Source organism: Eschrichtius robustus, chromosome 16 (genome assembly GCF_028021215.1).
Source record: "Eschrichtius robustus isolate mEscRob2 chromosome 16, mEscRob2.pri, whole genome shotgun sequence".
In the NCBI taxonomy this organism is placed as follows: Eukaryota; Metazoa; Chordata; class Mammalia; order Artiodactyla; family Eschrichtiidae; genus Eschrichtius; species Eschrichtius robustus.
In genome coordinates, this window is record NC_090839.1 from 67489003 (window position 1) to 67508150 (window position 19148).

Below are 19148 nucleotides of genomic sequence, written 5' to 3' on the forward strand. Positions count from 1 at the left end.
TTCCGGGCCATGGGAAAGAAAAGCACCCTCCCCCCAGTCATGTTCCATCCTGTTACTTGCTTTATGCTTAAGCTTAGTTGCCTCAACTGTAAAATGAGGACAGTAATAGTACCCTTGGTGGGGTTGTGGGCAGGATTAAATGAGCTAATATTTATAAAGCTCTTAGAACAATGTCTCATTCATAATGAATGCTACTTACATATATGTATATATATATTTTTTTCCTTTACAGATGTCATAACCTGACGTTAAATATTGTTATTAATAGTTAACAAAACGTTAACAATGCACTGGAAATGGACTCTGTCTACTTTATCTCAGTGAGTCTTTATAGTATCCGAAGTGAAGGGATTACTGCCCATTTTTCAGAGAAGCACACCGAGGCTCCGAGAGGGAAGAAGAGTCTCGCCCGAGGTCCAGCCCAGGCTCTTGCAGAGCCGTGTCTTCCTCACTGGTTGGTAGTTTGGACTCAGGTCCTTGAAGGTCCCACTGGCAGAGGTCTGTGTCCATTCTGCCCGCACCCCAGAGCCCAGGTTGGGGTGTTGGAAGTACCTGCAGGGCGGCAGAGACAGAGAAGCCCACGAGGCCGGGGCTGAGGTGGGCCTTGCTCAGGACTGCGCATAGGGCGGCCGCGAACACCAGCCCGTTCCCCACGAGTTCCAGGTTGGAAGCGAGCCACCTGCGAGGGGACAGGTAAGAGTGGGGTCAGTGGGGCCTCTCTGCGGTACCTGCCTCCGTGGGCACAAGGCCTGGACAGCGTGCCGGCTCGAGTGCCCATGGGGTCCCGGCAATGGTCTCCTCCACACCCAGGCCCCACCTGAGCTCGGAGGGGTGGGGGGGGTGCCGATGCTGTCCTGTCTCACCTGCGCCCAGCTCAGGGCCTGGCACACAGTAGGTGCTCAAGTAAGCTCTGCTGTGCTGCCACTTTTCTGTCCCCAGGCTATGCCAAGCCATGTCCCCTGTGTTCCCCCCGCCTGAATCTGACCTCCATCTTCACGTGGCCAACATCTTACCCTCACACAAGGCAGCTCAAGCATCACCTCCTCAGAGAGCCCTCAGGACGACTCCTCCCTTTTATCACTCTGTATAACTAAACTAGTTAATCAGTCCTTGACTGTCGGTCTCCATCAGCAGGCTCATTTGCTCCATGAGGGCAGCAACTTTGTCTTTTTTTTTTTTATTAATTAATATTTCATTTTTGGCTGCGTTGGGTCTTCGTTGCTGTGCGTGGGCTTTCTCTAGTTGCAGCGAGTGGGGGCCACTCTTCATTGAGATGCGTGGGCTTCTCATTGCGGTGGCTTCTCTTGTTGCGGAGCACGGGCTCTAGGCGCACGGGCTTCAGTAGTTGTGGCACACAGGCTTCAGTAGTTGTGGCTCGCGGGCTCTAGAGCACAGGCTCAGTAGTTGTGGTGCATGGGCTTAGTTGGTCTGCGGCATGTGGGATCTTCCCGGACCAGGGCTCGAACCTGTGTCCCCTGCACTGGCATGCGGATTCTTAACTACTGCGCCACCAGGGAAGTCCAGCAACTTTCTTTGTCTTGTTCATGGCTCTGTCCCTAGGACCCAGCATAGGACTGAGCACGTAGTAGGTTCTCAACAAATATATATTGAATGGATGAGGAAATTGAATTCCTACTTCTTTTTCCTTTTATTGAATTCCTACTTGACCACTCATTCATGCATTCATTCAGTAGATATGTATTCAGCACCTACTGTGTGCCACGCATGCTGGAGATGCTGGGGACACAGCCGCAAACCAAACAGATAAAAATCCCTGTCTTCAGGGAACTCTGGGCTTCACTGCATATGACACCTAGTCCTCTTAACAACCCCACGATGGGAGGACTATTGTCCCCATTTGACAGATGAGGACACCGGGACTCAGAAGGGTTAGGTACTTGCCCAAGTCCACACACATAACAAACGCCGGGATTTGAAGCCACATCTGCCTGACTGAGGGTCTGCCACTTCCTAGATGGCTGACCTTGCGGGAGTCCCTTCACTTCTCCGAACCCCAGTTTACCCATCTGTGGGAAGAAGTAACGTCTGGCTCATTAGAGTTGTGAGGATTAAATGAGATACACCCGCCATATATGGCGCAGAAATCATTGACCCTTCCACAAAGTAGGTGCTTCCTAAATGTTTGTAAGGTCCCTCCTCCCTAGGCTAGGACCCCAGGAAGGGGCAGGTCAGGTCACCCAGAAGGCATATGGCGTTGAGACACTGCCCACAGCTACAGAGCCTCATAGCCCCAGCTGGCTGGGGATCTGGGCAGAAAGAAGGAAGGAATTGACATTTATTGAATTCACACCTACTGTGTGCTTGACCCTCTCCACACTCTGGCACCAGACTGACTGGATGCAAATCCTCACTCCGCCATGTATTTGCAGTGTGGCCCTGGGCAAGTTCCTAAATCTCTCTGTGCCTAAGATTCATCATCTATAAAAGAGTCTCTGCCTGGTGGAGTTGTTAATAGGATTAAATAAATTAATCCACAGAGGATGCTGAGGACTGTGCTGGGCATGTGGTAAGCACATTACAAGGATTAGCTATGAGTGTATTTGTTTAATCTCAGCAGCCACTCCATGAGCGCAAACTCACTTTGACAAATGAGGCTCAGAGAGGTTATGTGACTTGCCCAAGATCATCCAGCTAGTAAGTTGCAGAGCTGGGATTTGCACCTGTGTCTGTCTGTGCTCAAAGCTTGTGTTCTTATTCTTGCTTAGTACCGAAAGGAGGCTGAGGATGCTTATGTAGCTCCTTTGTCACCAAGGCAACAGAGGCTGGTCTAGTGGCCTGGCAACAGAGGCTTCTTCCCTTTTGCTGACACCTGTACTTCCTGCCCACCTGCTCTTGGGGGTCCCTCAGGCCAAGTTCCATCTGCTCACAGTGTGAGCCATGTGCACCCGTGGGATCTAGGCTCTGCTTTACCCTCGACTCGCTGTGTGACCTTGAGCAGGCCACTTGACCTCTCTGACCACACAGTATGACCTTAGGTCTCATCCTCTGGGGACGCAGATGGATTATAGGTTCTCCTCTGCCCCCTTCCTACCTGTCAGCCACCAGCCGCGGGAAACTGACTCTCTGGCTTTCATCCATGTGTGCGTCGTTCTGAGCCACAAAGCGGCCCTGGACCCGGAAGGCCCTGACCACTGCTCCGCCCTGGAACGTCTCGGCCACATGGGAACACACGGATGAGTACCTGGCTGATTCCAGGCGTCTGAGCTGGCATGAGCTGGCCACATACAGGCTCTGAAGTGGGACAGTGGGGAGCAGAGAGATTACAAACACAGAGAGACAGTTTGAGAAGCATTGACATTTACCAAACTATTCCTTTGGTCACAGTGATGAGCTCAGGGATGACACATGCCTCATGAAGGGCCAATCAGAATCTTCCCTGGGATGGATGTACGAATGCTGAGCTGGAGAAAAGGTTGCTTTGTGTTGGGGGTTGCTGAGGTGGGAGGCTGTGAGTACAGGGTTGCAAGGGGGCCATCAGACCTGCCCCCTGGAAAAGGAGTGTGTGCAAAATTAGGCCAAGCAGAGCTGAGCCAGTGATTCTTAAATGTCAGCATGGATCAGAATTACCTGGAAGGTTCATTAAAACCCAGATTTCTGGGCCTCAGCTCCATAGTATCTGAGTCAGTAGGTCTTGAATGGGGCCTGAGAATATGCATTTCTAACTAGTTCCCAGGTGAAACTGATGCTGCTGGTCTGATACCACACTTCAAGAACCACTGAGGGAAGATATGGAAAGAGTGGCAGCGTCCTAGTGAGAGCTGACCCCCTGCACCCTGGAAGCATAAGCCATTAAATTCTGTTCTTGTGTTTAAGCTAATTTAAGTTGGTCTCTGGTTCTGGCAACTGAAAGAGTCGAGCCTAATACAGTGGTCTTTGAGAGCTTGCAATGCCTTCTTGGTTTCCAGATCATTGGAGAAGAGAAAGCTGATTTCAGCAACAGCAGTAGGATAAACTGTTAGATGTTAAGAACTTTGATGTGAACATTTGGGAGACAGAGATGAGAGTGTTAGAAACAGACTGTGGTGTCTCTGTCTCTGAGAATTCTTCTAGGGGCAGCTCTTAGATATCCAGCTGGGCAGAACCTCTTACACTGAGTCCTGCCGAGGGACAGGGGACTGGTGGAGGTGACCTCGGCTGGCCCCAGGAGCCTCTCCAACCTCCCCTTACCTGAAACCCGGCATAGAGGAACAGCAGCGGCAGGATGGCCACGACAGCCAGCGGGGTGGTCACCGTCACCACCAGGCCAACTTCCAGGAGTCCGAAGGCATACATCAGCAGAGACCGGACTTTGTCTGGGATGTCCACATCTACTATGTCTGTCTCTTTGGAGAAGCGGTTCAGCAGGTTCCCAATGGGCGTCCGCTCAAAGAAGCCAATAGGAGACTGTGCTACGTCCCACAGGAGCCCCCGGAAGAGCAGGCTGGATGCCCGGATCCCGCCTAGGAGCACTGTGGCCATGGAGGCAAAGAGCCCGATTGCTGGGGAGAGAGAAGGGGGTCAGGGCATAAGGGCTGGAGAACCCCATCACCCTGTGGTGGCTATCTTATGAACTGGCCACCCTGATTTATCCTTTGATGGGACCACCATGCAGTGGGTTGAATAGTGTCTCCCCCCAAATTCGTGTCCACCAGGAACCTCAGAATGTGCCCTTATTTGGAAAGAGGGCCTTTGAAGATGTTATTAGTGAAAGAGCTTGAGGTGAAATCCTGGACTTAGGGCGGCTTCTAAATCCAATAACTAGTGTCCTTATAAGGAGAGGAGAGGACACACAGAGACACAGAGAAGAAGATGATGTGAAGACGGAGACAGAGAGACTGAAGTGATACACCACAAGCCCAGGAATGCCAAGGATGGCTGGCAACCAGCAGAAGCTAGGAGAAAGGCATGGGACAGTTTCTCCTTCAGAGCCTCCAAGAGGGACCAATTTTTGCTGACACCTTGATTTTGGACTTCTGGCTTCAGAACTGTGAGAGAATAAAAATTTCTGTTGTTCTAAGCTACCAAGTTTGTGGTAATCCGTTTTATGGCAGCCCTAGGAAACTAATACACCCCCTTCCTCCCAGTGCCAATCTGTGTGCTTGGAATGGAGCTAACTTCACTCTCTGTTTCTGGGGTGGGGCAAATTTCATCCCTAGCCAATCCGAACCACTGCAGTTGGTTCAGGGGTGAACACATGACCCAAGTCAGGCCAATGAGACCTGGGACTTTGCTGGGACTTTTGGGAAGAGGTACTCACTTTGTGGGATACTATGTTAGCACCAGGGGAAGTAGCCTGCCTGGGCAGGAAGCTATCATAGAGGAAGAAAATGAAGCTAATCTTCCAGCATTTGCTGGACCCCTGGATCCAGCCATACCTCAAGCTAGTTACCTATGGATTCCAGTCCCACAAGCCAATAAATTCTCTTGTTGCTTAAGCTAGTTTGAGACATATAGTTTTAAATAGTATATTATACCTATATAGTTTGTAGTTATATTAACCTCAAATAGAGCAGACTTTAGAGTAAGCAAAGTTATCAGGGATAAAGAGGGGCATTACATAATGATAAAGGGGTCAGTTACTCAAGAAGACATAACAATCCTTAATGTGTATTGCCTAACAACAGGGCATCAAAATATGTGAGGCAAAAACTGATAGAAATGCAAGGAGAAATAAATGAATCCATTATCATAGTTGGAGACTTCAACACCCCTCTATCAGAAAAGGCAGAAAATCCAGCAGGCAGAAAATCAGTAAGGACAGAGATGAACTCAACAACACCATCAATCAACTGGATATAATGGACATCAACAGACCACTTCATCCAACAGCAGTAGAACACAAATTCCTAAGCTCACATGAAACATTCACTAAGATAGACCACATTCTGGACTATAGAATACACCTTAACAAATTTAAAAGAAGAGAAATTATACAATGTCTGTTCTCAGACCACAGTGGAATTATACTAGAAATAACAAATACCTGGAAAATCCCCAATACTTGAATATTAACACATTTCTAAGTAACACGTGGGTCAAAGAAGAAACCTCATGAGAAATTTTAAAATATTTTGAACTAAATGAAAATAAAAACACAACTTACCAAATTTTGGGCATGTAGTGAAAGCAGTACTTAGAGGGAAATGTATAGCACTGAATAAATATATATTAGAAAAAAGAAAGCTCTAAAATCCATCGTCTAAGCTTCTACTTTAGGAAACTAGAAAAAGAAGAGAAAATTGAATCCAAAGTGAGCAGAAGAAAAGAAACAATAAAAATTACAGTAGAAATCAGTGAAACTGAAAACAGGAAATCAATGAAACCAAAGCTTAGTTCTTTGAAAAGATCAAAAAATTGATAAGCTTCTAGCCAGGCTAAGAAGAAAGACGACACAAATTACTAATATCTGAAAAATGTTTTAAAGGGACATCACTACAGATCCCATGGATATTAAAAGTATAAAAAAGGAATACCACGAACAACTCTATGCCCATAAATTTGATAACCTAGGAGAAATGGACCAGTTCCTTGATAGACACAGTCTACTAAAACTCATGCAAGAAGAAATAGACAATCTCAATAGGCCTATAACTATTAAAGAAATTGAATTGACAATAACTTTCCAAAACAGGAACTGCCAGGCCCAGATGAGTTCACTAACAAATATTTAAGGAGAAATTATACCAATTCTCTACACTCTCTTTCAGAGGGTTGAAGCAGAGGGAATACTTCCTAACTTATTCTATGAGGGCAACATTCCCTAATACCAAAATCAGACAGACAGTACAAGAAAACTGTATAGACCAATATCTCTCAAGAACGTACATGTAAAAATCTTCAACAAAATATTAGCAAATTAAATCCAACAATGTATGAAAAGAATCATACATCATGACCAAGTGGAATTTATCCCAGATATGCAAGGCTGCTTCAACATTTGAAAAATTGGGACTTCCCTGGTGGTCCAGTTGTTAAGACTCTGTGCTCCCAATGCAGGGGGCCCGGGTTTGATCCCTGGTCAGGGAACTAGATCCTGCATGCCACAACTAAAGATCCCACATGTGACAATGAAGATCTTGCACGCGGCAATGAAGATCCTGCGTGTGACAACTGAGACCCAGCATAGCCAAATAAATAAATAAATATTTTAAAAATCTGAAAAATCAATTAATGTAATCTATCACATCAATAGCCTAAAAAAGAAAAATCACCTGATCATATCAATAGATGCAGAAAAAGATTAGACAAAATCAAGTACCTATTCATGATACAACAAGTAAATAAACAAAAACAACCCCCCCAAAAACAAAACCCAAAACCTCTCTCAGTAAAATAGGAATAGAGAACTTCCTCAACTTGATAAAGAATATCTATTAAAAACCTAATGGTGAGAAGCTAACTTAATGGTGAGAAGCTTGGTGCTTTCCCAATAAGATCTAGAACAAGGCAAGAATGTCCCCTCTTACCACTCTTCTTCAACACCCTGCTAGAAGTCCTAGTTAATGCAATAAGATAAGGAAATAAAAGGTATGCAGATTGCCAAGGAAGAAATATAGCTGTATTTGTTTGCAGATCACATGATCATCTATGTAGAAAATCTGAAAGAACTGACCAAAAACTCCTGAAACTAATAAGCGATTATAGCAACATTCCAGGATGCAAGGTTAGTATGAAAAATTCAATCACTTTCCTATATGCCAGAAATGACCAAGTGGAATTTGAAGTTAAAAACACAATACCATTTACCGCAATACCACTAGCACCCCCTAAAATGAAATATCGAGGTACAAATCTAACAAAATAAGTATAAGATCTATATGAGGAAAACTACAAAACTCCGATGAACAAATTCAAAGAACTAAATAGAGGTATATTCCATGTTCATAGATAGGAAGAGTCAATATTGTCAAGATGTCAGTTCTTCCCAACTTGATCTAAAATTCAATGCAATCTCTATCAAAATCCCAGGAAGTTATTTTGTGGACATTGAAAAATTAATTATAAAGTTTATTTGGAGAGGCAAAAGATCCAGAATAGTCAACTCCATATTGAAGGAGAAGAATAAAGTTGGAAGACTGACACTATCTAAATTCCAGACTCTGCTAAAAGAATAAAAACCACAATAATCAAGACTGTGTGGAGCTTCCCTGGTGGCGCAGTGGTTGAGAATCTGCCTGCCGATGCAGGGGACACGGGTTCGAGCCCTGGTCTGGGAAGATCCCACATGCCGCGGAGCAACTAGTTCCGTGAGCCACAGCTACTGAGCCTGCGTGTCTGGAGCTTGTGCTCCGCAACAAGAGAGGCCGCGACAGTGAGAGGCCCGTGCACCGCGATGAAGAGCGGCCCCCGCTCGCCGCAACTAGAGAAAGCCCTCGCACAGAAACGAAGACCCAACACAGCCAAAAATAAATAAATAAATTAATAAATTAATTAAAAAAAAAAAAAGACCATCTCCCTCAATATACCACCATTAGAATGTAGAACCTATGAGGCATAGTTTTTTCCAGTTTAAAAAAAAAAAAAAAAAAAAGACTGCGTGGTATATTATGGGGGGAGTAGCCAAGATAGTGGAGTAGGAAGACCCTGAGCTCACCTACTCCCACAGGCACACCAAAATTACAACTATTTACACAGCAACCACTGATGAGAAAAACCAGAAGACTAACAGAAAAGATCTTCTGGAACTAAAGATCTAAAGAATGAACCACAATGAGATGGGTAGGAGGGGCAGAGACGCAGTATAGTCAAGACCCACACCCCTGGGTGGGTGACCCATAAATAGGTCAATTGCAGAGATTCTCCCCAAAGAGCATGGTGTCTGAGCCCCACATAAGGCTCCCCAGGAAGATGAGCTCTTATGGGAAGATGAACCCCAGAACACTTGGTTTTGAAGACTAGACTTTCAGGAAAGCCAGGGGGCTGTAGGAAATAAAAACTGCATTCTTAAAGGGTGCACAAAAAAAATGAATGTTCCGAGACCCAGGGCAGAAGCAGTAACTTGAAAGGAGCCTGGGTCAGACATACCTGTTGATCTTGAAGAGATCCTGGAGAGCTTTCTGGATAGGCAGGAGGCAACTGGAGTTCACCCTGGGGATACAGATGCTGGCAGCAGCCACTTTGGGTAGCTTGTTTTACCACAAGGACACTGGTGCTGGCAAGTGCCATTTTGGGATACTTCCTTGAGCTTACTAGCCTTGGGACCTGGCCCTGCCCACTAGCCTGTCATCACCAGTAGTGGGATGCCTCAGGCCAAGCAGCTATCCAGGTGAGGACAGCAGGCTGGCTGCCTTAGGACTGCCTGAGTGTCCAGCCACCCCAGGACCCAGCCCCACATACCAGTGCACTGGCACTAGCCCTAGGAGCCCTGGGACCCTGCAGTCAGCTGTTAGGACCCAGCCCCAACCACTGGCAGGCCAACACCAACTCTGAGACACCCAGAGCCCTGAATCCAGAGATCCCAGGACCCAGCTCCACCCACAAGCAGGCTGGCAGCAGCTTTGGGATACCCCGGACCCCACAGCCAGTCCTGTCAGCAACTGACCTCACCCAGCAGCAGGCCAACATTAGATCTGGGACACCAGCCCTGCAACCAGCCACCCTGGGACCCAGCTCCACCCACCAGTGGGCCAGCACTGGCCTTGGAACCCCTGGGGCTCTGCAGCCAGCTACCTTGTGATCTGGCCCCACCACCAGTGGCTAGCAGCCTCTGCACAAGGCAGGGCCTGGCAACCAACCGGACTAGGGATCAGCCATGACTATCAGACCACCCACAGTAGTCAGCCCACTACAACAGAAGGGCCCATGCATCCCACATAGGGACAGTCCTAGAGCATATAGCTCTGGTGACAAGAGGGGAGTGTGCAGCTGGGACGTATAGGATGTCTCCTACAAAAAAGCCACTTCTCCAAGATTGGGAAACATAACCAACCTACCAAATATATAGAAATAAAAAGAGTGAATTAGGCAAAATGAGGTGACAGAGGAATATGTTCCTAATGAAAGAACAAGATAAAACCCCAGAAGAAGAACTAAGTGAAGTGGAGATAAGCCCCAGTAAAGAGTTCAAGGTAATGATCATAAAGATGCTCAAAGAACTTGGGAGAAGAATAGATGAACACAGTGAGAAGCTAGAAGTTTTTAACAAAGAGTTAGAAAACATAAAGAAGAACCAAACAGAGCTGAAAAATACAATAACCAAAATAAAAAATATACTAGGAGGAATCAACAGTAGATTAGATGATACAGAGGAACAGATCAGTGAACTGGAAGACAGAGTAGTGGAAATCACTCCAACTGAACAGGAAAAAGGAAAAAAAAAAAAGAATTATTTAGGAGATCTTTGGAACAACAACCAAGGGTACAAACATTCACATTATAGGGGTCGCAGGAGGAGAAGAGAGAGAAAGGGGCAGGGAACATATTTGAAGACATAAGAGTTGAAAACTTCCCTTACCTGGGAATAAAGGCAGACATCCAGGTCCAGGAGTACAGACAGTCGCAATAGGATCAACCCAAAGAGGACCACACCAAGACACATTGTAATTAAAATGGCAAAAAATAATGATAAAGAGACAATATTAAAAGCAGCAAAGGAAAAGCTACAATTTATGTGTGAGGGAACTCCCATAAGGCTATCAGCTGACTTTTCAGCAGAAACTCTGCAGGTCAGAAGGGAGAGGCACAATATATTAAAGTAATGAAAGGAAAAAAACTACAACCACTTTCATTCAGATTTGAAGGAGAGATCAAATGTTTTACATACAAGCAAAAGCTAAAAGAGTTCAGCACCAAAAAAACAGCTTGATAAGAAATGTTAAAGGGAATTCACTAAGCAAAAAAGGAGAGCCCACAACTAGAAATACAAACAGTGCAAAAGGAAAAATCTCATTGGTAAAAGAAAATATACAGTAAAAGTGCTAAACCAACCACATATAACGCTAATAGGAAGATTAAAAGATGAAAGTCATAAAATCATCTATATCTACAATAAGTAGTTAAGGGATACACAAAACAAAAAGATGTAAAATATGATGTCAAAAACAGTAAATGTGGCAGGGAGAGAGAAAAATAAGCAAGGTTGTTAAATGCATTCGAACTTAAGAGATCAACAACTTAAAAAAACCACACATATATGGATTGCTATATTTAAACCACATGCTAACCACAAACCAAAAATCTATAATAGACACACACACACAAAAAGAGAAAGAAATTCAAAAATAACACCAAAGATAGTCATCAAATCACATGGGAAGAGAACAAAAGAAGAAGAAAGGAACAGAAAAGAACTATAAAAACAACCCCAAAATAATGAACAAAATGGCAGTAAGTACATTAAATGTAAATGGACTAAATGCTCCAATCAAAAGACATAGAGTGGCTGAATGGATATAAAAAAAAGACCCACATGTATGCTGCCTACAAGAGACTCATTTTAGACCTAAAGACACACAGAGATTGAAAGTGAGGGGATGGTATAAGCTATTCCATGCAAATGGAAATGATTATAATAGATGACTATGAACAATTATATGCCAATAAAATGGACAACCTAGAAGAAATGGACAAATTCCTGGAAATGTACAACCTCCCAATACTGAACAGGAAGCAATAGAAAATATGAACAGACCAATTACCAGGAATGAAATTGAATAAGTAATAAAAAAAATCCCAACAAACAAAAGTCCAGGCCCAGATGGTCCAGACTCTTTAGAGACGAGTTAACACACATCCTTATCAAACTATTCAAAAAATTGCAGAGGAAGGAACACTTCCAAAATCATTCTACAAGGCCAGCATCATCCAGATACCAAAATCAGATAAAGATAAAACAAAAAAAGAAAATTACAGGCCAATATCACTGGTGAACATAAATGCAAAAATTCTCAACAAAATATTCGCAAACCAAATTCAACAATACATTAAAAGGACCATACACCATGATCAAGTGGGATTTATCCCAGGGATGCAAAGATGGTTTAATATCCACAAAGCAAGCAATGTGATACACCACATTAACAAACTGAAGAATAAAAATCACACGATCATCTCAATAGGTATGGAAAAACCATTTGACAAACTACAACATCCATTTATGATAAAAATTCTCAACAAAGCAGAGGGAATACACCTCAACATAATAAAGGCCATACACAACAAGCCCACAGCTAACATCATACACAGTGGTGAAAAGCTCAAAGCATTTACTCTAGGGTCAGGAACAAGACAAGGATGCCCATTATCACCATTTTTATTCAATATAATATTGGAAGTCTTGGGGCTTCCCTGGTGGCGCAGTGGTTGAGAATCTGCCTGCTAATGCAGGGGACGCGGGTTCGAGCCCTGGTCTGGGAAGATCCCACATGCCACGGAGCAACTAGGCCCGTGAGCCACAACTACTGAGCCTGCGCGTCTGGAGCCTGTGCTCCGCAACAAGAGAGGCCACGATCATGAGAGGCCCACGCACCGCGATGAAGAGTGGCCCCCACTTGCCACAACTAGAGAAAGCCCTCGCACAGAAACGAAGACCCAACACAGCCAAAAATAAAATAAATAAATTAATTAATAATAAAAAAAAATATTGGAAGTCTTAACCACAGCAATCAGACAAGAAAAAGAAATAAAAGGAGTCCAAATTGGAAAGGAAGAAGTAAAACTCACCATTTAGAGATGACATAATACTATACATAGAAAATCCTAAAGATGCCACCAAAAAACTACTAGAACCCAACAATGAATTCAGTAAAGTTGCAGAATACAAATTTAATATACAGAAATATGTTGCATTTCTACACACTAACAGTGAACTATTAGAAAGGAACTTAACAGTCCCATTTACAGTTGCATCAAAAAGAATAAAATATCTTGGAATAAATCTAGCTAAGGAGGTAAAAGACCTTTACTTGGAAAACTGTAAGACACTGTTGAAAGAAATTGAAGATGACACAGATGGAAAGATATACCATACTCATGGATTGGAAGAATTAATATTGTTAAAATACTCATACTACCCAAGGTAATCAACAGGTTCAGTGCAATCCCTATCAAAATACCAATGGCATTTTTCACAGAATTAGAAAAAAATAATTCTAAAATTTGTATGGAAACTCAGAAGATCCTCAATGGCCAAAACAATCTTGAGAAAGAAGAACAAAGCTAGAGGTATCACACTCCCTGATTTCAAACTATATTATGAAGCTACAGTCATCAAAACAGTATGGTACTGGCACAAAAACAGACACACAAATCAATGGAACAGAATAGAGAGTCCAGAAATAAACCCACATTATATGGGCAATTAATCTACAAAAAAATATGCAAGAATATACAATGGGGAAAAGACAGCCTCTTCAATATTACTCAGCCCTAAAAAGGAAGGAAACTGGGTCATTTGTAGAGACATGGATGGACCTAGAGGCTGTCATACAGAGTGAAGTAAGACAGAAAGAGAAAAACAAGTATCGTATATTAACACATATATGTGGAATCTAGAAAAATGGTACAGGTGAACTGGTTTGCAAGGCAGAAATAGAGACAGAGATGTAGAGAACAAACGTATGGACACAAAGGGGGGAAAGCGGGGGGTGGGGGTGGGATGAATTGGGAGATTGGGATTGACATATATACACTAATATGTATAAAATAGATAACTAATAAGAACTTGCTGTATAGCACAGGGAACTCCACTTCACTGTACAGGAGAAACTAACACAACATTGTAAAACAACTATACCCCAAGTAAAAAAAAAAAAAAGACATAAGGTTGGATTGCATTAAAAAAAAAAAAAAAGATAGCCTCTTCAATAAATGGTACTGGGAAACGTGGACACTACATGCAAAAGAATCAAACTGGTACAGGCAAAAGAATCAAACTGGACTATTTTCTCATACCATATACAAAAATAAATTCAAAATGGATTAAAGGCTTAAACATAAGACCTGAAACCGTAAAACTTTTAGAAGAAAACAGGCAGTATGCTCTTTGACATTGGCCTTAGTGATATTTTTTTGGATATGTTCCCTCAGGCAAGAAAACAAAAGCAAAAATAAATAAATGGGACTACATTAAACTAAAAGGCTTTTGCACAGTGACATAAACTATCAAGAAAATGAAAAAATCAGCCTACTGAATGGGAGAAGTTATTTGCAAATGATATATCTGATAAGGGGTTAATATCCAAAATATACAAATAACTCATACAACTCAACATCAAAAAATCAAACAACCCAATTAAAAAATGGGCAGAGGATCTGAATGGACATTTTTTCAAAGATGACATACAGATGGTCAACAGGTACATGAAAGGATACTCGACATCACTAGTCATCAGGGAAATGTAAATCAAACCACAATGAGATATCATCTCACACCTGTCAGAATGGCTATTATCAAAAAGACAACAAATAACAGGTGTTGGTGAGGATGTGGAGAAAAGAGAACCCTCGTGCACTGTTGGTGGGAATGTAAACTAGGGCAGCCACTATGGAAAGCTGTATGGGCATTCCTCAAAAAATTAAAAATAGAACTACCATACAATCCAGCAATTCCACTTCTGGATATTTATCCAAAGAAAATGAAAACACTAACTTGAAAAGATATATACACCCGTATGTTCATTGCAGCAGTATTTACAGTAGCTAAGATATGGAAGAAACATAAGTGCCCACTGACAGATAAATGGATATAGAAGAGGTGGTATATATACAATGGAATATTCCTCAGCCATAAAAAAGAAATGAAATATTGCCATTTGTGACAACATGGGTGGACCTAGAAGGTATTATGCTAAGTGAAATAAGTCAGAGAAACACAAATACTGTATAATTTCACTTATACGTAGAATCTAAAAAACAGATGAACAAGTATAACTAAACAGAAACAGAGTCATAGATACAGAGAAAAAACATGTGGTTGCCAGAGGGGAGGAGCAAAATAGGTGAGGGAGACTAAAAGGTACAAATTTCCATTTGCAAAATAAATGGTCAGATGTATGAAATATATAGTGTGGGGGAATATAGTGAGTAATTATATAATATCTTTTCATGGTGACAGATCGTAACTAGACTTAGGTGGTCATCATCTTGAAATGTAGAGAAATATCGAATTGCTATGTTGTGTAACAGGAACTAACATTGTGTTGTATGTCAATTATACTTCAAAAGCAAACAAACTCATAGATCAGATTTGTGATTACCAGAGGCGGGGGAATGGGGGGAGGGGGAACTGGATGAAGGCTGTCAAAAGGTACAAACTTGCAGTTATAAGATAACTAAGCACTAGGGGTGTAACGTATAACATGATAAATATAATAAACACTGCTGTGTGTTATGTATGAAAGTTGTTAAGAGAGTAAATCCTAAGAGTTCTCATCACAAGGAAATGTTTTTTCTATTTCTTTAATTTGGTATTTATATGAGATGACGGATGTTCACTAAACTCACTGTGGTCGTCATTTCATGATGTGTGTAAGCCAAATCATTATGCTCTACATCTTAAACTTACACAGTGCTGTAAGCCAACTATATCAACAAAACTGGGAAAAAATATTATGGTATAGAACTCAGGAAAAAAAGACTCTGTGGTATTGGTGAAAGAATAGACAACTAGATCAATGAAACGGAGATGAACAGGTGGAGTACAGAGAATTTTAGGGCAGTGAAACTATTCTGTATGATACTCTAACAGTGGATATATGTCATTATACATTTGTCCATCCCATGGAATGTACAACACCAAGAGTGAACCCTGATGAAAACTGCAGACTTTGGCTAACTAGGATGTGTGGATATAGGTTCATTTGTAACAAAGGCACCTCTCTGGTGGGGGGATGTTGGTAATGACGGAGGTTATAGATGAGTGGGGAAGCCTCTGTACCTTCTGCTCAATTTTGCTGTGAATGTAAAACTGCTCTAAAAAAATAAATCTATTTTTTAAAAAGGAAGAGAAGATGGGAGGAGATGATGGTGGGGATGTGATGCAGGGCTCTACCTCCTCTGGGGGATGGGGGTGGGGCAGTGGCAGCAGCGTGGGATTGGGGTGGGGTGCTGGAAGTCACCAGCAGTCAGACCTTGGGGCTGTCCTCAGCTTGGGAGAGGGGCAGAGTCCAGTGGATCTGCTGCCCCACCTAAGTGCTCAGCTGCCCCACCATCTGGAGGCCAAGATTCTGCCTTTGCTGATGAGGCTGGGAGAGACTCTGAGGCTTCTGTAAAAGTAGGGATGTGCCCTGTCCCCCACTTCCCCAGCCCCATCTTAAGGATGCAGGTCTGTGTTTGGACCCAGGACATTTGCACAGATGTTCAGGAAGGACAGGGTGAGCCAGGGAGGTGCAGGCGAGGGAGCCCTGAGAAACCCTCGGGTGGAGCTGGAGGATGGAGAGTGAGGAAGGCTGGCAGGGGTACCTTGGAGGCAGCCCAGGAGCCCAAAGACCCAGCCCCGCAGGGCTGCGTGAGTCTGCCGTCCGTCCACGGTGGGGTCATCTGCCCACAGGCTCAGCCAGTAGCCACGGCAGAAGGAGGCCACTTGCTGGCAGAAGAAGAGAAAAAGTGCGTGGAGGCAGAGTGGGGTGCCCACAGCTCGTAGGTAGGTCAGGTACATGGTAGCCTTCACCTGTAGCACACGTAGGAGAGATGGGGGCAGAGAGACACCCCAGGGGGAGAGAGGAAAGGCCAGGTGGGGCTCCCCAAACTTGCCAGTGGGGCAGATGGAACCACCAGGCAGTACCTCCCACCTGGAGCATCCTCTCCCCTCCAGGCCCGCCCAGCCTCAGGACCCCCTTCCTCTATGGCTCCCAGATGGCAGTGGGAGCCTTAAAGGGGACAGGCTGTGGCACTTCCTGAGTTTGGAGTGATTTATTGAACACCTACTATGGGACAAGCATGTGTCTCCATCCTCATCATAATTCCCACCTGACACATAGGGAAACTGAGGCACAGAGCGGTTAAGCCACTTTAGTTTAAAGTCTGGTTCCTACAAATCTGAAATTCTCCATGCAGCTGCAGCCAGAGTGAACTTTTGAAAACATCCACTTGCTGTTGAAAACATCGTGCTGTTGCTAAGCTGCCCTGGACTTTCTCTTGCTCTGAGAAGAAATTCTAAACCTCTTGTACACTCTTTCACCTTACCTTCTACGCACTATCCGCTGGTCTCATGGGATCCCTTTCTTTTCTCTGGCACCCTAAGCTCCTTCTCACCTCAGAGTCTCTGCCCCTGCTGTTCCCTCTGCCTGGAATGCTCCTCCCCCTGCTCTTTCCATGGCTACTTCCTTCGCATCCTTCAGGGACGTCAAATGTCACTCCTCAGAGCATCCTATCCAAGCAGGTCCCTGATCCTTGGTCGGTCCCTGTCTCATCACTTTCTTTATTTTGTTTATAGCATTTATCACTACCTGATATCACCTTGCTTATTAGCATAATTGTTTTCTGACTCTCTCCCCTGCCCCCCACCACTAGCCTGCAAGCTCCACCAAGGCAGAAACTGTGTCTGGCACACGGTGGGGGTTCTGTAAATGTCTTCTGGACGGATGAGTAGGTGGATGGTTGAGTGGGCGGATGGGTGAGTAAATGGGTAGATGGGTGGGTGGATGAATAAATGAGTGGGTCTGTAGGAGGGTGGGTGGATAAATGAGCAGATGGATGGATGGATGGATGGCAGGGTGGCAGATGGGTGGATGGTTGGGTGAGATGGATAGAAGAGTGAGTAGATGGGTAGGTGGATGGATGGGTGAGTGGGATGGATGGGTGAATAGGTGGAAAGGTAAATGGATGGATGAATGAATGAGTAGGTAGGTGGGTGAATGGGTGGACAAAGCAGCATAGGAGAGAAGAGGTAGTACAAGTTTCAGATTCAGACTGTCCTAGGTTTGAGTCCCAAGTTGGTCACTTGCTAGCTGTGAGAACACAAACAAATGTCTAAACTCTTTAAGAACCCAGTTTCTTCATCTCTAAAATGGAGCTATCACCATCTGATTTTAGGGTGGTTGTGGGTATTAAGAAGTATGAAGTATCTAGCATCTTACGTGGCACATAGTAGGTGTTCAATAAAGGTGAGTCGTCCCCCCAGCCCCATCCCCCCCCCCCCAGTGCTGTATCTCTTGGGAGGTCCTGAGTCCCCGGGGGCAGCAGTGGCAGTGGATGTGGAGGGGGGAGGGAGCAGCGGGTGGTTACCCTGCCATATTGCATGCTGTCCTCTCCTTTTGGCTGTCCTGCCCCCTCCGGATCATCTAGGGGAACTGCTGTCTGGGCCTCTGAAGTGGCGCTGTCCCTCTCAGGGACTAACTTCATGGACCTGTCATTTAGAGGAAATGAGGACAAATCAGTGTCTCTCTTCGTGGGGGTGTATATGCCTAACCCTCATGGCCACTGGAAGCCACTGAGCCACTCACTCTCTCATTCATTCATTCAACTAACGTACTGAGCACCAACTAGGTGCCATGCCCCTGTGCTCCCTCTGTGGTGCCCAGCTAGATGCCACCTATCACCCCAGAGTCAGGCAAGCCTGTTCTTCCGATGCCATCTCACTGAATGAACTTATTTGCCAACTTTGGAACTTGGTTTTCATTTTGGTCTAAGCTTTGCTGCAATCATTTTGCACCTGCTGTTTATTCTCAGATTTGTCAGTCCAGGTTTTCAGGAAGTCAACTTTGCACAATTCAGATGCTGAAGACTTCTTGAATGTTCCTTTTATCTGTGGCTGAGTAGGCTGACAACCTTAAATGTGAATTACCATCTGCTAACTGTGAAACCATGGGCAGCTGACAAATCCCTCTGTGCCTCAGTTTCCTCAGGTGTAAAATGGGGATAATCTGTGTCTCTCTGTCTGCCTATCTATCTATCTATCCATAAATCAATCTATTTATTCACCTATCCATCTTTGTGATATTGTGGTTTATGTTAAATATATATTTGGTCTTTGACCCCATCCCTGGCACAGAGCTCCTAAAACCTTTGTAAATTCCTAAGTGATAAGAGCCCTAGGAGCATCTTTTGTTCTACTGAGGTGACTCTGGGTGGGCTCCTGGATGGCTCCTGGATGGGGGCTGGTCACCAGAAAGACTAAGCCATGATTAGAAGCTTGGAATCTGCAGCCCCAGCCCCCATTCTCCAGAGAGGGAAGAGGGGCTGGAAATGGAGTTAATAATGGAGCATGCCCA

The 19148-nt window shown here is 44.2% G+C and overlaps 1 protein-coding gene across 1 annotated transcript in view; it reads right to left on the minus strand.

The window, feature by feature from the left end:
- ABCC6 (ATP binding cassette subfamily C member 6) overlaps positions 1-19148 on the minus strand; it is a 62599-nt gene that overhangs the window by 7076 nt on the left and 36375 nt on the right. The window contains exons 21-25 of the mRNA XM_068565624.1: positions 18163-18283; positions 16399-16606; positions 4189-4499; positions 3053-3252; positions 553-679 (exon numbers count right to left, since the gene is read on the minus strand). Of these exons, the coding sequence (XP_068421725.1) occupies positions 553-679; positions 3053-3252; positions 4189-4499; positions 16399-16606; positions 18163-18283 (967 nt within the window). The remainder of the gene's footprint in view (positions 1-552; positions 680-3052; positions 3253-4188; positions 4500-16398; positions 16607-18162; positions 18284-19148) is intronic.